A 24,711-nucleotide genomic window follows, 5' to 3' on the forward strand; every position below is an offset into this window, starting at 1 on the left:
AAAACAGGCTGCCTGTAATCCACACTGATTGCAATTTCACACCTCTGTGTCAAGTTATAATGACAAAACACTAAGTACTAATAGGCTCAGTTGGTAGAGCGAGTGGGCCAATGTTCGAAGGGTCGGTAGTCCGAGCCCTGCCCTACTTATATCATGGTCACTGTGTCCTTGGGCAAGACACTTCAACCTCTTTGCCTCTTGCGAGTGTGTATGACTGCTGTATGATGTTTGAGGAGGTGGTCCGAGGGGCTGTAGTTTACCTCCACCATGTATGTCTCTGTGAATGAATGGAGCCTGGACTCTGTAAAGCGCCTTGAGTACTGAGAAAGGCGCTTTATAAATCCAATCCATTATATTATAATAAGGATTGTACTGGATCTTATGCACTAAAAGGTAAAAGTATAAGTAAAAGTATTAAAAAATGTATTAAAAGTCATAGGTATGGCAAAAAAAAGTCCAGGGCCATTGTTGAAAGACAGAGGGGATCAGACTTTTGCAGTAGCCTCTTCACTGCCTGTGTTTAGATCCTGTTTTAGAACCGTTTTATTCCTTGGTCTTTAGCTCAGTATGAAAGTTGCCTTTCTTTGTCTTTTGTATATAAAAAAATAAACCTGTCCTTCTTGTTTTTTTGTGTTTTTTTGTGCTTTTGCTATATTTGATTGTACTCTGGTCAAATGCTATTGCTTTTAAATGTTGTTTATAAAAAAATGATTTGATTTGATGAAAACTGATTAATAAGTCATAGTATACTATGCCATACAAATATCATGAAAAAATCATAGTATAGTATGTAAAGAACAAAAATCCCCACAAGTTCTTATGTGATATAAATATTATAGTCACAGTATAATATATATATGGTATAGTATCTTATATTTCTTAACCTTAGCAGCTGAAAACGTAAACACAAGATTTAAATGATGTGGCTGTATCAGAATCTTTTCAACGTATTTTTGATTTTAGAATACAGTCTTGCGATAGCTGCTCCTATATTGTATTACCATATCATTTTATAAATTATATAAAACGTGGTCAAATATGGTTCAGTCTGCAGAGGTTCTGAATATATGAGTGCAGATTCAAAGGAAGGGCTTCAGGTCTCTCTTTCCTCCTGGTGCCAGCCGACCTTTCAAGCTCCTAACACACACACACACACACACACACACTGCATTCGCTCCAGCAGTTAGGCTGTCTGACTGTCTGTCTGTCTGTCTCACACATTGTTTACTCCTCATTTACTTACCCAGTCAGCTCTGAAACCTCAGAGCTGCTGCCAGCAGTGATGCCCACAGCCAGAGAGAGGGGGGAGAAAGTCGAAAAGACACATTTAACACAACCAGCCTCGATGCAGAGAAGGGGAACGACATAGTTTAGTAATGATTTAGTCTTGAACGCCAGGCTTGTTGTGTCTTTCTTAGTATTCGTGCCAATAAGAGAAAGAGAGAGAATATGATGTTTACTTACAGATTTGCACAGGGGACACTTATGTAAGAGTGACTGCGGAAGAGTGACGATTCTCCTCAGACAGTCCACAGTTCTTAAGATGTGGCTCCTGGTGGTATTTCAATATACACACATACACACACACACACACACTACTGCGCACACTCCATGCCCATCTGCAACCACATATTCTCTACACCAATATACATACATTTTTTGCTCACACTGCTACCAAATGATCTCTTAGTAATGACCTGGTTAGCAAAATATGCTCTCTCAAACATATATTTAGCTACAATCGAGTTACAAACAGTGAAATATTAAGTAGACGGTTACCTCTCTTGATATAGTATATAGTGATATAAAGTAAAGGCAGATCTGTCAGATCAGATCTGTTTCTGCCAGAAGGTATATATTGATCTGCCCTTCGTCTGTGGGGTTTCCTGCATCAGCCTGCAGGGACATTTTCCAGGCCCCCTGGGGAAGGTGAGAGAAGGTCGATCCTGGCCTCATCAAGGCGTCTTTGTCCCCGTCCAAAGCATGCAGAGGCCCCAGCTGGGGGTCTCAGGCCAGCAGACACACACCAATATTTGGGTGGAGAGGCAGAGCGCATCGTCCTTGTCGGTTCCACCTCGTTGCCTCCTTTCTTATGGGTTAACAAGAAACCGTAACTGCTCTTGCCACACCACACACACACACACACACACACACACACACACACACACACTCACACACACACAAATTAAAGACACAGATGCACATTAAGCATAAATTCATATACACACACATGCACAGACACCCCACATATCTTTCAATCCAGGATCCAGATTGTTATGGCAGTTTGCCCCCCCCCCCCCCCCCCCCCCCCTTTTTTTTTTTTTTTGTTTTGGCGGTGTCTGAAGTTCTTTTGTCTGCAGCCGACTTTCAAATGTCTATTTATTCGCCATGGTTTAATTGTGTTGTCGGCAAGATCCGTTTGAAATCGCTCAGTTTGCACATTTTGCATGACAATAGGAGCCATTGACCGGCCTGCTCATCCTGCTGTCCAGTGCCAGTTCCTCTTTTCAGAGAGGGCTGTTTCATCTTTCATCTATGCACGTCTGCATTGTATTTAAAAATCCATAAATTAACCTTTGATGAATCACTGTACCCATACTGGCACAAACATGTCCACATGCTTGACTGGATGTAGCCTGTTACAGGCATGATGTCATGGTGGCAGAGGGGGATTTTTTGGAGACGCCTCTTGTTTACATCCAATTAACAGCGGCCTTTGAAGTTGTTTCGGTTGGCTTTGAAAATATTTAATAATGGTGTTGCATTGTGTCACTCGTGACAGAATAGAATATTACTCTCCATCTTTTAATGTTTAAGACCCCATGTGACAGCAGTCAACATATCTGAGGAAATGTTTATTGGATATTCAAATCCCACTACAACATGTGAGTACAACATGCAAACAACTTGCAAAACATTTGGCATGGTGTTTGTGTGTCCCTCCTGCATTTCATTTCACTCTCACCACACACGTACTGTACACACACACACACACACACACACACACACACACACACACACCCTTGCACACCCATGTATGTGTTCATCCATCCATCCATTTTAGAAACAGAGATGAGTTGTGAGACAGCCTTGTAACATGTTCGTAAAAACAACATGTTTAAGTGTTGACAGAATCAAGTTTTTTAATCATATTGAAGGAGCTGTACATTCAGAGCATTAATATGGCAACAAACAGGCATTTGCTGTGTAAAGATACAGTGGAGTAATGGCGTCCTGAGTAGAGAATGAAGTCTCTGCGTGTGTTGTAATTCGAGTTTCTCTTTCGTTTGTTTTTATTGTGGATCTTATCACACTTGCATGTTAGTGCTAAAGCCTGTGCCAAAAAAGTCATAGTTTAGTATGTTGAAAAAAGTCAAAATTTAATGTGTCCAAAAAAATGCTTAAATCAGTCATATGTTAGCGTGTCTAAAGCAATCATAGCATAATTGGTTGAAAGAAGTGGTGTCCAAAAAATAAGCCCCCAAAAAAGTCATAGTATAGTATGTCAAAAAAAGTAAAAAAAAAAATAAATCCTAGTTTAGTATGTCAAAGGAATGTAATAAGAAAAAAGTCATAGTATAGTAAGTCAAAACATGTAAAAAGTATATTGCATGCTACTAAAGTAAAAAACAACAACATTTGTTATCTTATTTTTCATTTTATGGGGTTAGGGTTTACCAGGGACAGTGAATGCACAACACAAAAAAAAGCCAGTTTAAGAAAACAAGTCTTGACAAAAACCTTAACTCAGGTCCATTTACATTTTATTTACCAGAACTTTCAAAGAATTAGCCAAGTGTTGGATAGTTCAACAGGTAGATTAGGTTTCCTAGTGATGATACGGGACCTGTAACCCTGACAGAATTTCAGCTTTCAAAAGCAGTAAAAACTTTACACTAAAATACATTAATGAAATGTGCAGGGCCTCTGTTCACATAAGAGGTGGTTTGAGTTAACATTGTTCACAGAGAACGTTCATGCCACAGGTTAGTTTTCACAAGATCATTTGGGATTTGTACCCACTTCCTCAGAGCTTTGACATTTTCTTCACTTGCTCTTTAAAAGTCCCATATTATGCTCATTTTCAGGTAAATACTTTGTTTCTATTAGTATACCACCAGCCACTAAAGAAACAACCATCAAGTGATGTCTCATTTTATAGAGGGGGTAGATTGTTCAAGCACCACAGCTCAGTAGCTCAGAGACGTCACAAACATCTTCAAACTTCAAGCCTGCAGGCAGCACATTACGAGCTGCCTCCCTGAACCTGGGTGCGGGTACATTCCTCTCTGGTTCTCCTCCCTGCCACTGCACAAATGTGCCAACCAGACTTCTTCCCATCCAACGCCCAGTCTGGACTGCACCGGTTTCTCACGTAAACCCAGCCGCTGCAGAATGAGAGGTATGGTGGAGCATCACCTGACACTGAGCTGCATTAGCACATTCCTCAAGGTTGGAGGCTTATAATGTGTATTCACATCTTCCATGTGAGCAGAGGTGGAAATTAACTAAGTACATTTACCCAAGTACGGTATATAACGACAATTTTTAGGTCAGATACTTTTTATGTACATATACTTCTACTGCACTTAATCCACTACATTTTTTTGATAACATTACGTACATTTTGTAAATTGAGATTAATACAAAATAATCAACAAATAAATTATGTAATATTTTAGATATGCATAATGAGCACTTTGCATATATTTTGATGCTTTTGTTCTTTTATTTAAGTTAAAATTGTATTCAAGAGGTCCACTTGTAATAAAGTATCTCTACATTGTGGTGTTGCTACTTGTAGCCACAAGATCTGAGCACTTCTTCCCCCTCTGCATGCGAGTGCCAGGGCAGCAGAGACTTGCTCTTTACATGCCACATAAGCAGAGTGTGATATCGCCATGATAAGGGGGATTATAAGAGAGACAAAGCATGCAAGTGTTCATCGCACAGACAGGAGGAAAGAGACGGGTGTTCCTGGTAAATACCAAAACCACTCCTAACCTGCGTTTGGAAACTATTCCAGGCACTTTAAGAGTACCTGTGTGATTACACGGCTGCCCACGCTGTTAAAATGACAGCTGCTGAATTCCAGTCATTCCCTGGAAAGGAGGACAAACAACGGAAAATATGTTTTCAACAAGATATTTATTGATGAGTTATGAGCTGTAGAACATGAAGTAACAGGTGGTGTATCAGTAATAGCTTAATATATCAGTGTATTTGATATATTGGAAAACTGCACACAGCAAAGTGAAGACAGTTCAAAGAGAAACAACTTGATAATTTGCTACAAAAACGCTTTGATTATTCACACTACCCAAGCTGGGTTAAGACATACATACAAAATTAAGACCATTGAGAAATTTCTTTGTACAAAATGTGCAAATCAAAGGCTCCTACAAATGCAAAGCAAATATACAAACTATACACACAAAAGACTTCCATTAAAGATCCTGAAATATGAAATGAAAAAATAATATTATAGCTACAAAAGTACTAATTTGGACACACTTAGCTTTTTGTTAATTCAATCCAGAATGACACAAAGGTTAGCTGTTCAGGTTTTGGCAATACATATGTTTTAAGTATGATCCATAGAAATTAAATTCATTTGACCAACGCTATCAAGTATAAGCATACATTTACACATGGCAAAACAATGCAAGAATGTATTCTAAAGTGAGAAAAAAAGTGTCACAAAACAGTACATTCACAAAAAAAGTAGACAGAAGACGTTACTCTTCCTTGAACAAATAAAGGCAAAACTATACATACCCCTGAGACACAAAATACAAAAATGACAAAGTCATAGTTTGAAAAGAACAGAAAAGCATCTTCTTCGGCCACGTTCTCTCTTGTGAGATTGTATTTTAAGTTGAGAAGGAAGATACAGATTTAGCTCACCAAAATTGAGGGAAGCCCAAGTCCAGAGTCTAAAAATACAGACAGGAAGATTGTTTCTGTGCACAAAATCATACACTTCCTCTAAACGTCTTCTCTCCTTCCCCGTACGCTTGGCACAGCAAAGGTCTAATTCAGTCTTCCAAATAAATTACACCTGAGTAAACGCTCAGTGTCACGCGGGGGAAAGAAACCGCTACAAAAAGGGCCGGCTTTCTTTTTTAGTTCACTGTAAAACAACATGTCCTAAGGAGCTCCTTACAGAGTTTTTTACACTGGCAATCTACTGGCGTGATGAAACACATGTTGGTACGATGGAGTGAGTCAGTTGAGCAGTGCGGAGCCGATAGCAGTCGCAGTAGCAGATTCCAGGAAGTGGAGAGAGAGAAAAGCGTTGGAGATCCAAGGCAGAGCACACATCTATGCTATTGGTCTGCTTCCTGGCTGTGCTTCACATGTTATATAGAGAATGTGAGAGGTCCCTGCAGTACACATGGCAACGAGTCCAGCTCAGGCTAGTGGCTACATGGGAAAGTTACACAAGAACTACGAGTAAACAGATCAGGTGAGAAAGAGGCCGCAGACGTCCAGTCTCTGGGGCTGCCTCTAGGACTCTAGGCCTTCACTTCTCTGCAAGCTGAAGATGGTGTGAATCAGGCTGGATGGAGCCACAGCAGGAATACTCAAACTCTTCCTCTTCCTCCTTCTTGGTGCAGCCGCTGAAGGGAGACACATGTCTGCATACCAGACGACACGGCTGATCTAAAGAAAGAGACAAGAGGGAGATTATTGTTCAGGTCCCGTGAACTCTGCTGTATGAGGACCGACCACATGACATTCTCAGGGAGCGGAGAGGAATGCCGAGACTTTGGTCCTCCGGGCTACACATCAGCTTATCACCATGCCATTTTATCAGGCTTACCCACACAGCGTTAATAATGCCTCAGGATGGGCCGTTATTTAACCAAAGTCCTCCTGGCATGTCGGATTAAGCTGCTCAAGCCATTTGTGTCGCTAGGTAATAAATATGAGGGTGGCAGTGGAGAGGACCCCCACGCTGTAAAAATAAGCTTCTCTGAACTAAACGCATATTCCAAAAGCATCTGCTAATCTGCTTTATCCAGATATAATTCGCACTGTAAGAGGCTTTCTTATGGTTCAATTTTCCTGTATGTGTGAAGAACAGTTTTTTATTACAAACATTGTGAATTCTTTGGAATCTCTCATCTCCGTCTTTCTCTGCAACCTCAGTATCTAATTTCCCTCCCCTGCTGTTATGAAGGAATGTTCCACTGGATGTTCGGGAGGTTGGAGAGAAACTCTAAACCTCTGATTTGCATATTTTTGATGATAACTCAGGTCTGCGAGAGCAAATGAAGGATGCGGCTGTGTGCGGTGCGTGTTCTCTATTCTACACTCTCCAAGACAGTTGACAGTTACAGGCAGACTCTGCTGGGGGGGTTGTTTGGATAACCTAATGAGTTCTCATTTCCATGGCTGACAAAGCCGACTGATACTACTGAAGCCCCAACTGATCCACACACATCTGTTACGGTTGTGAATACATTGCCTGAAGCATAGCAGCGGGGGCTCTGCACTAGTAGCAGAGAACCAAAAAGAGGTTACAAACATGCTCCAGGGAAAGAAGCAGTAAGTATAAACTATCTACTTATACATTTAAACTCCCTGGAAGAATTACTGTCAGGTTGTTGCTACGCAAACTAGAGTATTTTGCAATGAACGTGGATGCTAAAATAGATGTACTAGACAACACAAATGCAATTGATATCACTCATATATCTTGATTAAAATATGAAGCTACAGAAGCCGGTTAGCTTAGCCCAAAGACGGGAATGATGGGGGAAACCGCTAGCCTGGCAACAAAATCCCCCTAACAGCAACTCTAAATGAACATGTTGTACTGTACTGTATATCTCCTTTGTTTAATCCTTGCAACAACTTCAGTGTAAAAACGACAAGCTGTGGCTTTACGGGGGGTTATTATGTACAAGTCTACGTCTTGGCCCTGAGCAGTGGCTTCCTGGTGTCCTATCACCACTGTGAGGTTGCTTGGCAACCAGAGAAGTATTCCTTTAATTTAACAAAAGAAATCACCCTGTTAAACGTTGTAACACCAGCAGTTGTACAAGAACTAGTCATCTAAAATTGTAATAATAAAATGATTATTTTAATCTGCACCAAATTGCTCAGAATAAATCATCAAGATTACAAATCTGGCAACACATTAGGAGCCAGCTTTCAGAACTCGACTGTTAATGATACTCTGTACTAAGGACACGTTTCGGCTGGTGCCAAAAAAAGTATTTGAGTTTGATACCCAGCCCTGAAAGCAACCAGTAAGAGCTCATTTGCAAGACAAACTCAGCTCACCCTTCCTGATCTAAGTAAAGCAGCAGCAGCAGCAGCGTTTATTATATCACACGCAACTGCAGGTCTGATAGAAGTTTCCATTGCTGCTGTCTCTCTGCGTACATGTGCATGGATCACTGCCTGCACTTCTTGAGGTCTACTGCTGCTGCTGCTGGTCTAATCTCTCCCATGTGCAGATGATGATGAACACGCCTCTGTATCTTAAATACTCTGCTACTCTGCTCCAACATCAACAATATCACTGTTTCATTTTCGGAAGAGCTGCAATTTTTTACATTTAGTCTCTCTATCTCTACCTACTGCAAAGAGAGCGGGCTTTCACACGTTGCATTCATGTTGACAAGACACAAGCAGGGTCCCAACCCAGGCCAGCCATGTCAAGAATGTGCAGTGTTTCTGTTATATACATTTTGCAGTGGTGGTAAAAAAAAAATCCACTCTGTCCCCACACTGAGGGTTAGCAGCTGGACCGGTGACAGGGTGTCAATCAGTCGCAAAGTTATGACAATCAGATAAACAACGATGTGTTTAGCATTTTCTCATTAGACAGAGAATGGAAACCGCGCTCACGTGAGTCCCACAATAGACTACAGCTATAGTTGGAAAATAGTGATACCGCTACAAGGCTACTTTGCCGCAAAGAGAGCGGTGGCTCGAACTCTGTTAACCCTTACCCTTTACCCCCACCACTAAAAGAAAAATCCTAGAACAAACACTGGGTGAACATTGTAAAAATCGTATGGTTCAAAAACACTTTTCTGCATTTCTTCAATGTGCATTATTGAACAAAAAAGGTTAGATTGTATTCCAAAGAGATACACTCTGACCTACAAAGGTTATATGTCTGTCACCATCAGTACATTCATTCAATAACACCATCCCCTTTTCGCATGATCAAACTTTAGCTCCCTCAGCCACAACAAGGGTCCCGCTGTCACCAGAAATGAGCTTCAGACTGCCTCACAGTCCTGTCATTATTACCCATCATGTCAAGGTCGATTATACTCAACGCTGAGCTGCAGCAGCTGCACAGTTGCAGCTTTTTACACAGTTCCACAATTGTTTATACGGACAAACTCATCCTGACTTTCAAATTCTCACTGCACCAAAAACAACCTTCACAAGTCCGACTTCCTTCTGCCAACAGGGAGGAAGATGTCTGGTGTGCCAACAGGTGGCAGGGTTAATAACTGTAGCCCAGAAAAATGCTCAGATGTCCCGCGTGTGCCTTCGGTCTGCTCTGCTGCGGTAACTAGTGTGAGTCCATGTGTCCTTCAGCAGACCAAACAGATGGACTGAACTATATGAAGTGATTGGATCTGGCACTCTGAGGTTTAACCTGATTCCGTCTGAATGCCCCCATCACTTATCTTTCTCCCTCGCATGGGAATAAGGCCAGATTGAGTTTGACAAAACAAAATTAATGACCAAAACTTGGACTTTTCTGGGATTCAAAAAGGAAACAATGGTTCGAAGAGCAGCACCACCAAGACTAAGACATTTTTCACAGCAACGACACCTGCATCATGACATTCATCACCACTTTTTAAAGCTTTATTACACCTTGGACTCCATCTGCATCTTCCAGAGGCCCAATTACCCAAAATACACCATACCAAAGCTGAGTCCTCTTTCTTAATCTGTCCCTTGTGTCCAACAAGGCCTGTGCCATGTTTACTAATGAACACAAAGACTTGCACAGTATTGATTAACGTATGAATCACAGCCACTTCATTTACATGTGTTTGCATTGTTTTCAGGGACTGATAAAGGACTCAGAGACACAAGTATCTTGGTACAGCTGCAAAGTGTATAGAGTCTTGGTGAATCCTTTGAGAAACTCCAGTTTAAGACTGAGAACAAAGAGCGTCTCTGTGACTGAATACGCACCACTTCAGTGCTTCTTCAGGGGCACAAATATTACGTAATTCAGATTAATTACCAGGAAAGCGCACTCTGTACCATCCCAGCTGGCTTACTGAGAAGGCCCCTGTAACTGTAGGACAGCTCGCCTCTTTTTGAGGACGTAATCAAATTAGTCTGGGTGATTATTCAGTCATTTTAAGCATCTTTTTCCCCTTTCCTTTTTGTTACTCCCAGCATGGAGAAAAGACCAATAAAAACTCCATTAGGTTTATGCAAATTTAAGCAGCCGTGCCGAAGGCCGTAATGTGGCAGATTGATTACTCAAGGGACTGAAGACGAATTGTGTGCACGTGCTAACTGACTGTGTGTGCGTGTGTCTGTCTGAGAGAAGAGGGGGGGATCGTTGTTGTACACAGATGCCACAATAAAAGCCTTATTCAGCGTGTGTTCCTGGTGGCCCTCACAACGAGGCATTAATAAAACATTAGTATTGAGTGACTGGGGCCTCTGCACTCCTCCTCCCTGATCCCACCATGACCTTTCCATTTTACAGCAGCTGTCTGGGGAAGCAGAAGAGCCCGCCGAGGACTCCCACTGCAGCCCCTGACCTCTCCAGGTGTACCCTATCACACAACAGAGCCATGCCCACCTCGTAAGCGCTTCGGCTGAAGCTGTTAAAAAGAGAATGCTGCTTATGTCTGTGAGTTTTAGAAGAGGAGAAGGCTGATGAGAAGGGAGGGATGGGGGGGGGGGGGGGTCATCTCTGGGGCCGTTATAGTTCAGTGGTTTAGAGGAGAGAGAGAGACTGCCTTGAACTTTGTGCATGGATCTCTGGTTACTGGCTGTAGTCTGGTACCAACAACTGACCACATTATACCATGATGGTACTCTACTTACCATCTCCAAAACAAACACTGAATATACTAATTAAAGTGGAACTGGTCACTGAAAAGATTGTACAGGGACTCATTTAGATATTACAATAAAACTATTTAATTAGTCATGTTTTTAGCCTAAAAAGGTTAGTAACTTCTCCCACCTGGACCATAACAAATAAAAACCATGATGCTTTATCATTTACAAATACTTTTCCATCAACAGTGGGTTCTGGCTTGGCCTGTGGTTGGTCACATCTGGTGGAAATGCACAGGGACAACTACACAAGGTGGTGACAAAAAAGGCTGGTAATCCCATACAGGCCAGGACAACTGAAGGGCCTCAACAACCAGGCAACATTAACAAATCTTTACTAATGGGAATGCAGGCCACACCTTCATTCCTCCCGAATTAGAGTGAGGATGGCTGGCTTTTTAAAGGACAGTCAACACCAGCAATGTGACTGCCTGTGAGTGTGTGTGTGAGAGAGAGAGAGAGACAAACAGTAGTACGGGTGGAAAATGAGCGGTTTCACAACTGCGTAAAAACTCACAATACTACTAGTGAATACTTGAACAGCTGACTGGCGGTTTTCGGGCCCATCTCTCTCTCTCTCTCTCTGACCCCAGCTGAAAGTTGACAACCTCGGGAGCAAAGTATTTTTAGGCAGGCGTTAGTCCCGGCTGCCAAATGGTGCAAAATATAGCTTTGCTTCTTCTGGTCTTACTAACTCTCCACTTCATCTCCCGCTCTCCGTATGCATGTGTGTGTGTGTGTGTGTGTGTGTTTGTGTGTACGCGTCCTGCTTGGTGTCACTTTGTTGCTCCCTACATATTTGCCACTTCTGTCCTCCCAAGCCCCCGTGTCTCGGGTGAGAGAGTCAGTGTAGGACGGCTGCTTAACAAGCTGGAAATCTGAGCTTTTTCCATGTCTGCTGTAATTAAACAGAAAGGCAGCCGGCGGTAGCTACTGTAAATGCAAGAGTTCATAAAGATGCGGTGCCTTGATCTTTCATAGCCAGCCTGTCTGTCTCCATCCCGGCCAAAAAGCCTAGTTGGCTAGCGGTCCATACCAGCAGCCTCATAATGCTAAGCCCCCAGCTCCATCATATCCAGCTGTTTACTGTAGACACAAGTCACACTTAAGCTCTCTGCTTCTCACTTGCCTCCACTCAGTTTTACTTTCAAAGTTTCTTGGCAGCATAAAAGGAACTTGTTTCAAATGACTTGCCCGACAGAGAAAGCAGTTGTTTTGCAGTAGAGGAGTATGATTTATCCAAATTTCAGTCACAGAAAATTTCCAGTCTGCACAGCGGTGTGGACATTTGTTTTCCTTGATCAAAGACTGGAGCTTTATAGCAAATTGCCATTAAACTGTTAAAAAATAATAAACTGGGACTGACGTGTGCTTTGTGAAAGCTCAGTGAATGTAGTTAGCCTAATAAAACCTCCAATAAAGATAAAACCAAAGGGCCGACAATAAAAAGATGCTTTTTAAAAAGGCAAACCCAATGACTCCTGCAGCATTAAATGGTTATCCATTAATTGCATCAGTGCTAAAGTAAGATAACAAAACTAAAAACTCACTGTACCACCACCGGGCACATGTAAAAAAAGCAACCTTCAAAAACCTTCTAGGTGTGACTGTACATCCTCTTCGCGTTTCATCTAGTGGCCGCTACATTCCTCCATCCACACACACTGTGCAAAAAACCCCTCAGGAGGAATGTATCATCCCTTATCTCACATGAAGCTGTGAAAACTGCCACCTGTCATTCCTTCAGGCACATTAGGCTGAGCAATTATTCACTGATATGATGTTACATCTAAGTCAATCATATTTTCATTCTCTTGAGATGTAATCTTCCCTTTTTATCCCTACTACCCCCCTCCTACATTCCTGATAAGATTACCGATCAGACTTTTTTTTAATAATAAGTTTGAAAGTGGACTTTCAGGGAAATTTTCTTAAATCATGTCAAAGTAAGTGGTGTGTCATACATACAAGCTAATGAAAAGGTTTGTTTCGGCTCTTATCTGAAGATCACCGAATGCTCCTTGTGCTCCTCTAGCTCCAAGCCCTCCATATGTTAAACACTGTATATCACATCACCTTTTATAGCTCACAGCTGTTTTGAGGTACTGACTCTTGCTAGGCGTTCAGTTAGCACCCAGGGCCGGCCCTGCGGAGCAACCGGGCCCACTGCAAGCACAGACCTGATCCCCGCCTCTTTCCACCTTAGTCCTGTCAGTGACAGAGGTCTTGTGTTGTAGCTCTCGCTCTGTAATTACCGACACCGCTGACATTCCTCCAGCTCTCTAAACCAGGACTCCACCGTGTTTATCCAACAGCCAGCCGTCACAGCAGCTAGATAATGTGTAACTGTAACCACTAGCAACCTTGAAAACAGTGAGGGGTTTCTAAACTGGCCTTGTCCGGATCAAACTGACATTCACCCCTGTTCTGTGACTTATCGGACGACATTTTTGTTTCCATTAAGTGAGTTCCTGTATATTATATGACAATACAAGGGACTCTATGAATAGCACATATAATTGACATTTTGTTTTTTTCAGTTTAAGGAAACTACAATTACTCACTCAGTGTGTCTCTCTCTATGCTGAGAGGTACTTCCATGTGCTGACGAAGGCAGTGGGAATGAGCGAGTAGGGCACACTGGTCACGCTGTCCCAAGAATCTGACGATGGATCGTAACAGTCTAGCGTCTTGCACCTCTGAGCCCCAAAGTACCCTCCAACCACATATAGTCTGTTTCCTGAGGCCACTGCATGGCAGCTGATCCGTTTGGCCGTCACGTCACCAAACTTGGACCACTGGTACGTCTCGCTGTTGAACCGGTAAGCAGAGCTGGCTGAGAATTCAGTGTCCCCTCCGATCACCACCACATGGTTGCCGACCACGGCCGCCGCAGTGTAGCGCCACAGCTGTGGACAGGCAGCCGGCACAGACCACCGGTTCTGTAAGGGGTCAAAGCACTGCACCTTGGGGTATTTGTCTCTGTTTACACTGGTGCCCCCAAAGGCAAAGAGTTTGTTTTTGGCACCCACGACTGCAGCGTTGCTCACCCCCTCTCTGAGCGGAGCCACCAGGGTCCATTTATTGGTCTGAGGGTCGTACTGTTCCACCTGTTTGAGAGACACAGAGGGAGATGCAGGGAAGGATCCTGCAAGGGAAGTGTGTCCCCCCACAACGTACAGCATGTGGTCGAGTTCTGCAGACCCATGTCCAAATCTGGCCACCAGCATAGGCGAAGCTTTGGACCACTCGTCGTGTAACGTGTCGTAGACCCAGACATCTTTGGAGGCCCCGTTTTCAGAACCACGTCCTCCGGTAACATAAACCTGAGACACAGAGAGAGGTCATATTTTGTGTACTTCTACATAGCATTACATTCAAATGCACATATTCAAGTATATCTCATATACATACTTTGCAACCAATAGCACAGGCGCTGCATTCTTTTCTGGGGCTGGGGATGTCCGTTTTGGGGGTGATCTCCTTCGTCTTGTTGTCGATCATGTAGACCTTATCACACATGAAAGTCTGTCCTCCCAGCAGCAGCAGGGCCTGGCTAACCTTCCTCGGCCTGGCACAGAACCCTGTTACAATACCGTCATTCTGGAGGATCCTCATTTTGCACCGTACGGCATCTTCGACAATCTCCCGACCCACCTTATGGCACATCACCAGCTCCTCTGAAGCAACGTTCTTCAGTAGGTATGTTTCAGGGAGCAGCGCCAGGCGGACACAACGCAGCAGCTCAGGCAGCTCGCTGTGCCTATGCTCCATGTCGGCTTTGACCCAGTCGATAACAGCCTCGTACACCAGGCTCTCATCTTCCACCTCCAGTTCCTCACTGAGGATCAGCTCCTGGAATTTGTCTCTGGGCAGGTTGAGAAAGTCCTCAGTCCTGAAGAGAGTAGCAAAGTTTGCCAGGCACATCCTCCACGACAGCTCGTACAGTCTCTGGCACTGGTGGGCGTCTGACAGCAGCATCATCCCCAGACAGTTTGACTGGTGGAGGTTCTTTTCTAGAAATTCCGCGGCCGCGTCTCTGATGTCGTGAAACTGAAGCATGTCGCTGGCTTCAAGGAGCGACTCTGCATTTTCCTCGTTGATGAGGATTCGGGCCGAGTAGGCATAGTCGAGCAAGAGCTCCAGCACTTCTGGATGCAAGGAGTCATGGAAGTTGACTTCGGCGTCCCGACTCTCCCTAAGCCCACCACTAAACATGGCTTCAAAGTATCGACTACAGGACGCCAGAACAGCACGGTGGCAGGGGAAGGATCTGTTTCCGGCCTTTAGGATAACATCTGTGAAGACCTTTCGTTTACGTAACAGGTTGAGCTGAGTCAACAGGCTGTCGGCGTGGGACGTCTTGTGGAAGAGTTGGATATTCATGGAGCCAGAACTTGAGCGAGATTTTCTGTTTTCGTGGTTACTGACAGACATTTTGACTTGGACCTGGAAGAGGAAACAAGAGGATAAATATATATATATATATATATATATATACGCAAGCACATGTGATAAGAGCCACTCCTTTACGTTTTGTTTAATTCAATTCAATCATTTAGTTGGACAGGAGGAAGTGATTTTATCAGGTCATGCGCCCTGCTTTTGATGTGAACACGACCATAAACACTCCTCCCATTTTATGATCAAACAAAACTCACTCTGCCAACAGCTGATGAATGGGCTGTTCTCAGAAATAAAATACTCATATCAGCTGAGTTACATCAGGAAATAAACTTCAGCCTTCAGAGATGAAAGGAGATCAGATAAGGAGCGCTCTTAAGCAAAACCAGCATGTGTACACAGAGCTTTACACTTTAAAACATGAATCACCGTCAAGACTGGATTCTCCAAACCTGCGACAACAAATGAGCGACATTAACTTTTAATTCAACCTTCCTTCTGTAATTAATGGTTGACAAAAGAAAGAGCACCTGGGTGTGTTGCACTATATCACATCTTCCCACCCCTATAAACATTTCAGGCCTGTGAGTCACCTCCAAACACAGAGAGAGCCAATCAATCTCTTCCAACTTGTTCCTCTTGCTGCCTCTAATACAAGATGGTGCCAAAGCTCCCAAAGCCCACATGAGATGCCTCAGACACCCCAGTGCAGCTCCTTGAGGATGAAATTATGTAACCACGGTGCAACAGATGATTTTGATGATCACAGTGGGGTTTAGACAGGCATGTAGTCGCTGCATTAAGTCTATTAAAACATGTATTTGATGCATTTAATAGAGAATTCATGCTGAAAAGAAGTTGTAATGAATGACTTATAAATACATCACGTCTGAATAATTAATGGCATGGCACAGTACGTGAATAAAGACTGCCCACTGCAACTTGAAAACGACCAAATACATTTCTTCCGCTTTAAAGCCTCTATTGTTTCACAGCAGATAAATTTAAGTCGGCTATTCAATCCCACTGAAAGAGGAAGGGGGGAGACTGTGGACTTCCGTGGAGGAACTCAGCGTGAAATCCAATTCGTTTTGTGCAGTAAATGTGAAACTACGGTCAGCACTTCAGCATGCGCTCAACTTTCCTCCCAAGTTAGACTGCACACATCCAGGCTGCTACAACCAATTGACATCAAAGGCTCCCATGTTACACACATCTGTGACTGAACTCCTCACATTTCGGAAGTTGGAGAAATGACAAACAAGCACGTATCTCTGCGGTCGACACTTCAGGAGGGTAGTGATGCTTACCTCGATGGGCGCAATAAGCTGATCCGGATTTCTTCTTTTTTTTAAATATCTCGATTCCAAAACTTGTTCCGTCGTTGGTTTTGTTTTGAAGTTTGTGGCCAAATTAAAAGACAAACCCGCTTTCCGAGTTTAAAACGCTATCATACCCTACAGTGTTAAGAAACGGTCGATCCATTTGTCTGCGTCGCAAGCTTCGAGGTTTTCTAAACGCGCGGAAACAAAACAATGTAGCCTTAACACAAAAAGAAAGAAAGTTAAGGGCTCGGTTTGTTCCACGGAGCCTGCACGAGAGCGACGCACGAGAGCGGAGAGAAAGAGCCGAGGCAGCCTTGGTGTTCACACCGGCTCCTCCCACTCCTCCCGACTGTCCAATGGGCTGACACACTGCCGCAAAGGCTCCCTTTATTCTCCATCCAACTTCAGGGGTCAATGCACAACATCATTGTGGAATAGCATTGCCTTAAAGAGTATAAAAAAACACCTGTCTCCCTCTGTGTGTGTGTGTGTGTGTGTGTGTGTGCGTGTGTGTGTGTGTGTGTGTGTGTGTGTGTGTGTGTGTGTGTGTGTGTGTGTATGTGTGTGTGTGTGTGTGTGTGTGTGTGTGTGTGTGTGTGTGTGTGTGTGTATTTGTGTGTGTATGTGAGTGTGTGTGTGTGTGTGTGTGTGTGTGTGTTTGTGTGTGTATGTGAGTGAGTGTGTGTGTGTGTGTGTATGTGAGTGAGTGTGTGTGTGTGTGTGTGTGTGTGTGTGTGTGTGTGTTTGTGTGTGTGTGTGTGTGTGTTTCACCTGCCTGCAGCTGTAAGTTTCAGTAAACTCTAGTTTGCCTCTATAAAGAAGAGCAATTTTACAGCATCTTTTTAGCAACATTAAAGTGAAATTCCAGCGTAAAATTATTCCCCAGGGTCTTCTTCAGCAAATACACTCATCAAATAAGCCATCAAGACATTTTTGCGTAACAACTATTAACGGGGAAATCCGGTACAGTCGCTAACAATCGCTAACAGTTGAATGTGGCTAACAGTGATAAGAAATTCATGGTGAAGGCATTAAAACAGCTTTTTTAACCACTCATACTGCTCAAAATAACACCTAACCTCTGCAGTAGCATGATGAGAGTCCCGACACATTACAAGCACCAATGGGCTCCTTCCTTTTGGATTGCATTTGGTAATTGACTTGAAAGGACTTTACTATGGGAGGAGCTGCAACCGAGGCCAGTTGGTAAATCTTTCAAAACACTCTTAATAAACTTTAGCTCACAAACTATGTTGTTGGTGCTTTGTTTTATGTGTAAGGACTCTGCTACTGCAGAGGTTTGGTGTTATCATGAGCAGTATTAGTGGTTAAAAAAGCTGTTTTAATGCGTTCACCTTGCTGCCCCAAGCTCAGTGTTAGCCGCATTACATTACATTAATTACTGTTAGCAACTCTCCAGGATATTTCCGGTAATAGTTGTTACATGAAAAAGATTGCCTTTGATGGCTTATTTGATGAGTGTATTTGCAGAAAAAAACCCTGGGATGATTTTACGCCTGAATTTCACTTTAACTAAGATGAGACAAAAATGAAATACAAGATGAAATAAAAAAGACTCTAAAAGTCCCATATTATGCTCATTTTCAGGTTCATACTTGAACAAAAAAACAAACATGTTGAGTCTAACAAGACTGGAATTGACTTACAAATTATCCACATTTTTGGATTCATATAAACCTCCTCCAGCTGCTAAAGAAAGCAAGATAACCCACTGAAACAGGACCTCATGACCTCACCTCTGGAACCGATAGAGCAAAAAAGAGAACATCATTATAGGATTTTCACACACGCTTCCACATATATTAATACTGAAAATATAGTCATCAAGATATTGTTTAGCATCTCTACTTAAGGCACCAGGCACAGCACAGTCCCTGCCCTGTTTGCCACCTCCACATAACCAACAGTCTTAATGATCATATGATGGCAGGTTAAGGTCCTTCTGAGGACCATGAGATCGTTTCTCCAGCTGAATTCCTGGCATTTTCTGAAGGATTTAAGAACTTGTGAGCTATTGGGACAAGAATCAGGCCAGTCAAGAATCAGCCAAGTCAGCCTGCACATACAAGGAATTCCATGGGCTGCTTATAAAACAGAAGCTATGAAAAGCTCTTTCTCTCTGTGCACTTTCTATGTATTTATGTAATAGACAAAAAGTAACTAGTATCCAAGTACTTTAAAACAAATAAAGATGGTTGTAGAATGTCCCAACATCTTTGCAGGTGTAGTAATTAATTTTAATAATGGCTTGATTCCATTTAGGTGTACCAGGTCTGGGCCCTGCTGCTGTGCATGCTGGCTATTCGCCTTAACTGGGACAGAGTTTATGTTATTAGCTGCATCTGTGCTTTTCATGCTTTAACAGGCCAACATCTCTGCCAAGTCAGCAAGGAAGAAGACAGATACAAATGAAAAATTAAATACATATAAATATATATATATACTTGAAACAGTTAATGGATCAGTGGTTTTAATATTTGAGGTCTCATTTTTATTCAAACAATAGGGGCTCTGTGGAGAAACTGTCCATGCACTGAGCTCACTGATCTCCGCACCACAAGCACCACAACCTGAGTCAATGCCACACTGCTCAGGCCCCCCCCCCCTCTTTCTCTCTCTTTCTCTCTCTCTCTCTCTCTCTCTCTCTCTCTCTCTCTCTCTCTCTCTCTCCCTCTCTCTCTCTCTCTCTCTCTCTCTTTCTCCCCCTGACTGTCACTCAACAGCTGCTTTTGAAGATTAAAAGCTGCTGCTGTTTCTCGACTGTCTGAGTTTGAATGTGTGTGTGTTTTTCAGTGAGCTTCCCTTTTATCCACTGTTTTCCATCCTTTCCTCACGAGGGACTGAAACTTGACTGCTATTCATATTTTAAGTCACCCATACTTGAAAGTAACCACCGACAGTCCTGTGTAACCCCAGAGTTCGACACCATAAACACTTGTGGGTAATTCACATTCTCAAAACCATTGTTGGTGGCGCTTGTTGAAGCCTTGCTTATAGCTGACTGCGCCAAATGCTTTCATACACACAAGTGTGCCTAAAGGAGATTAACAATTTAAGCAGATTAGATTAATGAACTCATGATTGTAATCTAGGGTTAATTCATTTTGCTGCACTTTAACCCAACCCTCCCCTCCCCCATCCAGCCCAGTGGCTTGAAGCCAAACAGGTCTGAGGACTTGTGTGTGTGTGCATGTGTGTATGTATGGGTGCTAGCATTGTGTAACTGGTCATTAATTACTCTTAGGCAGGCACGCCACTAATCAGACCCCCTGCGATTATTCCTCAATGCCCCCAGCACCGCAACAAGCCACTCACACATGTCTGTTGACAGTGACAGTAACCGTCACTCCATTGTTGCCTGTAGACTCACTGTACCACATATTTGTTCACTCAAGGCAGGTGGTCTTCTCACTGAGGTCATCCCGTCTGAAACTTAAGGAGAGGGGTCCTCGGAGGGGGTCATCCTCATGGCTGGGCTTCAACACCAAACAATGTAGAGGTTCTTATGACTTTCTATTTATGTTGTGTTGTGCTGTTTTTCAAATAGTTGAGTTACCGCTCATGTTACAGTAACTACCTTGCAATAACAGACTGAACATGAATGCAATATAATTGAAGGGAATATCAAATATTCTGATAGAAATGAAACACTGTGGATTATTTATTATAATTTTAATTTATTTTTTTCAACACAGCCTGATGTGAATGATCAGGAGATGAATGGTTGTAGTGATGTTTTGGAAATAAATGAAAATTTCACACGTAACTGATTTACAAATGCTATCACACAAGATGCTCAGCCAAAAAATGAGTCACTCAACCTTTATATACTTCTTGCTGTTTTACTACCTGTTTACATCTGTATCTCATTACACATACACATTTAGTGCATCACTGTACAACCTACATTATAGTTTTTGTCTTTTACAGCTACTGTACTACAAATATAAAGACTACTATTTTATCTTTCATACATTTAATTTACTTTTTGTCTTAGATTCTCATTTAAACAAACGGGATTGATTTTGTTTTAAACCTCATAACACAATTTCCAACAATGTGCACATTAAACTATTGGATTATATGTAAAGAAAAGCTTTATAATCAAAAGTTATCTGTTGGTAGCATACAAAAGAGTCTTATTATTCACTGCATTACAGAGTTTAGTATAGAGGACTAAACATCACTAAAGTCTCAATAGATAAATAAATAAATGCATAAATATACGTATAAATAAATGTATCAATAAAGGAATAAATACATACATGCAGAAATAAACAGATAAAAGACAGACTGAAATAAAGGAATAAATAAATTAAATGCATGAATAAAAGGGAACTCCTTTCTCATTAACATATGGACACTGAAATAAATAAATAAATAAATGCAGGTTAACAAACATGTAGAAATAAATGTAAAGCATTTATTTATTTACACATTTATTCATGAATGTATTTATTTATTCATTAATTCCTCTCAGTGGAGTATATCTCCACCGTGCGGCAAACACGCGAACGTGTCCGCTCAACAAAAACTACATTTCCCAACTCACAATATCCTACACGGAAGTGACGTATGAAGTCTTCCGCCGCTGTCAAGGGCACCGAAAACTAACGTGAGCCAAACCTAGCTAACAGTAGCTGTTCGCACGTGCATTCAAAGAAGACTGATTAAAGCTAAAAGTTTCGGTACCGACTCCGGTAGAAATGGACGGGTTCGGTTCAGACTTCTCAGCAGGTGGTGCCGGTGGGAAAGTGGACAGCGGGGCGATCATGGAGCAGGTCAAGGTCCAGATCGCGGTTGCTAACGCTCAGGAGCTGCTGCAGGTAAAGCTGCAAAGACTAAACTAACACTTAACTCGGAGCATGGAAGAGTAACGTTACATATATAAGTAAATGTAGTAACGTTGGTATGAGCGCCGTTATTAATCCCGTCACAGCCTTACATGACGATATTGTCATTGTTATGTCATCACGTTTATGAAATATGACTCATTGAAACAGCAGGAGTCATTAAAAAGTCTCCAGAGGCGATTATAGTATTTGTCGGGGCCCTGGGCAAAAATTCATACACCCCCCCCCCCCCCCCCCGAACGTTCAACACCATTATAATCTGAAAGAGTCAAAATATGAATATAACCATTAAAACACAAATTGTGACCATATTAATATGAAGAGCAATAAAACCAGAACAACAAAAACTTGAGTGGAGTCAGGTGGGCCCCCTTAACCCTTGTATGGTCTTCACTTTTGTGACCCTCTGGTATCCCTCCGGTCAGATTGACCCTGGGCATATTTGGGGTTTTCAGAACAAGTGTGAAATCCAATTTTACTTCATAAACCATTTACATATATTGTCTTTATCTCAACTTCAAACAATAGAGGCAACATATGTGTGTTTCTCTACTAGAACACAATGAACTATGGAAGTGATTGTTTTTTTGTGGTGGTGGTGAAGGACACATGAAAGAGGGGAAAGAGTGAGTGCTACATTTTAATAATGTAACATTATCTTTGTGTGTGTGTGTGTGTGTGCGCGGGTCAAAGGCCCTAAGACCATATGGAGGAAGTAAATGTGTGGGGTATAGTAGCATGTGTGCTCTATTTATTTATTTTTTTATGTACATGTTTATCACATAAAGTAAGCTAAGGTCAGTGAGTTTCAGGTAGAAGTGAATGTATACTTGTACCATTTCTCTTATAAAACCTTGAAATGGGTCCATATAAAACCAGACAAGGGTTAAGAAGGTCAGGTCTCCTCCTGTCATTGCAAACTTTGCACATTGTCATTGCTGTAGTTTACATTTATTTGTTTTGCTTTGGGGGGTGGAGTTCTAGCCTGGGGCCCCAAGGCTCGTGAAATACAACTCATTGAAACAGCAGCAGTCATTCAAATGCTGTTGACACAATTTAACGTTACCTTCCAAAACCCCTTTGTATCTCAAACCAGGTGTGCCTTCAAACCAGCTTCTTTCTAGACGTCCCAGGGTTTTTTTACCCTACAAACCTGGTCACACTGTAAACTGTCAGCTGTTGGTAATTAATTATAAAAAAACAAATAATTTATTTTTGTGTTTCAGAGAATGACGGACAAATGTTTCAAGAAATGCATAGGTAAACCTGGAAGCACGCTGGACAACTCTGAGCAGGTATGCACGCTGAGACCTTGAGCAGTTTGCTTTCAGATGTAGAAAATCAGCAGTGATTTTTGGTCATCTATTAAAATCTGATGTGAAGATTGACTTCTATGGTCGTGAAGGGAGCGTCTCTGTTTTGGAAAAATGTACCAGTTTTTCATCCATTGTAGACCAAATGATTAGAAGAGTGATTTATAATGAAAATGATTGTTTATTGTTGCAGCCTTTTAAAAAGATTATGACTTGTGTTAATCTCACTGGTTTTGTCCTCACAGAAATGTATTGCCATGTGTATGGACCGATATATGGATGCCTGGAACACCGTGTCCCGAACATACAACTCCAGATTACAGAAGGAAAGAGCTCGTATGTGAACATCCCTCTCTTCGCCCTTCCCTCCCTGTCCTCGGGCTGCTGCATTCAGTGAAGACGAGCGCAGGGTTTCCACTGGAGGCCGGGAGCTGTGCACAGGTTTGTTGTGGCAGCAGCAGCAGCAGCAGCAGCAGCAGCAGCAGCATCAGCAGCGCACCACCATCATCATCATAATACCTCACAGAAAGCCAGGCAAGCAGAGCCTGTGGACTCTAGCCATAACAATGTCTCTGAGGAACAGTTCAGTAACAAAGTTTGATTATTTGTGTTTTTATGTTAACATGCATTGTAAAAAAGCTGCAATCTACAACTGCATGTTTAGATACATGCAAGTGAGGAGAATTGGAAACTCTAAATTGCGTGTTGGAGTGAACATGAGTGTGATGTGTCTGAGTATGTGGCGTATTAGCCCTGTGATTTTACTGGCGACCTGTCCGAGGTGTACCCCATGTCTTGAGCAGAGAACGCTGGGATATATTGAATAGGATAAGCAGTAAAGAAAATAAATCACCCTTTCAATGTAATGTTAAATCAGTCAACTCCTGCACCATGGCTTTTGTTTTTTGGAGTAATTATGACAGTATGTGTTTACTACAGTGTGGCTTCAGTAGAAACGCTAACCCCCTTCCTGCCATCAAATTAAGGTTGAATGTGTCCTGTGTTTAAGAGCCTGTATAATTGGAACACATGATGATACCTGTAATAGTTGTAAACACAATTGTCTCAGTTACCAAATTGCTCCATAAAACACTGCCAGCGGTCAGTGTGCCCATGTTTGTTGCCAATTCTTTTTCATCTATGCTCAGAGAGAGAGACTACACAACTGTGCCTAGAAAATAAGCAGAACAACTGGAGCCCTTGGGGACAACACAAGCATCCCTTAACATGCGTTTGCTCTAAAAGACCTACTTAAAATCAAAAGGAAGAATTGAGGACCAACTTGGTGTTTTCACAAGCGTGAACCTGACATTCACAAGCCTCCTATATCAAAGTACGCCCGGAGAACAAAACTGTTTTGTCTGACCTGTTTTCTAGTTGTCACTCTATCTGCAGCCCTCCACAGTAGTGGGCTTGTTTGAGCAGGGTCTGCCTTGCTGTACACGGGGTACTGAACCTTCCTCAGCTGTATGTGCACAGCTTGTCAGATGTCTGGGAACCACAATCCCCTTTTTTTTCTCTCATGATGAGTTTATGTGGGGAAGTAAGAGCCACCAAAGCTTGTGAACATTATTTGCAGTGTGATTGTGAGCAAATGGAATGATTTTCAGGAAAAATCAATAAATCTTGTCAGTCTCCTCTTACGTCTCTCATCAAAGTATATTGTATATTTATCAATGAAGCATCACCATGTGTTTATCAAACTCAAGTCAACATTCCTTT

The 24,711-nt window shown here is 42.3% G+C and overlaps 2 protein-coding genes across 2 annotated transcripts; one reads left to right on the top strand and one right to left on the bottom strand.

The window, feature by feature from the left end:
- Positions 1-5,131: 5,131 nt before the first annotated feature.
- On the bottom strand, positions 5,132-17,069 carry enc3 (ectodermal-neural cortex 3). The gene is made up of 4 exons (XM_083911324.1): positions 16,788-17,069; positions 14,488-15,522; positions 13,638-14,399; positions 5,132-6,666 (listed from the first exon to the last, which is right to left on the bottom strand). The coding sequence occupies exons 2-3, from the start codon at positions 15,508-15,510 to the stop codon at positions 13,653-13,655; spliced, it is 1,770 nt and encodes a 589-aa protein (XP_083767450.1). The 5' UTR covers positions 15,511-15,522; positions 16,788-17,069; the 3' UTR covers positions 5,132-6,666; positions 13,638-13,652.
- Positions 17,070-21,432: 4,363 nt separating this feature from the next.
- On the top strand, positions 21,433-24,538 carry timm13 (translocase of inner mitochondrial membrane 13 homolog (yeast)). The gene is made up of 3 exons (XM_083940227.1): positions 21,433-21,649; positions 22,903-22,971; positions 23,235-24,538. Exons 1-3 carry the CDS (start codon positions 21,530-21,532, stop codon positions 23,331-23,333), a joined length of 288 nt encoding a protein of 95 aa, XP_083796353.1. The 5' UTR covers positions 21,433-21,529; the 3' UTR covers positions 23,334-24,538.
- Positions 24,539-24,711: the final 173 nt, after the last annotated feature.

The sequence above is a fragment of the Echiichthys vipera genome (assembly GCF_963691815.1).
Source record: "Echiichthys vipera genome assembly, chromosome: 3".
Lineage (NCBI taxonomy): Eukaryota > Metazoa > Chordata > Actinopteri > Perciformes > Trachinidae > Echiichthys > Echiichthys vipera.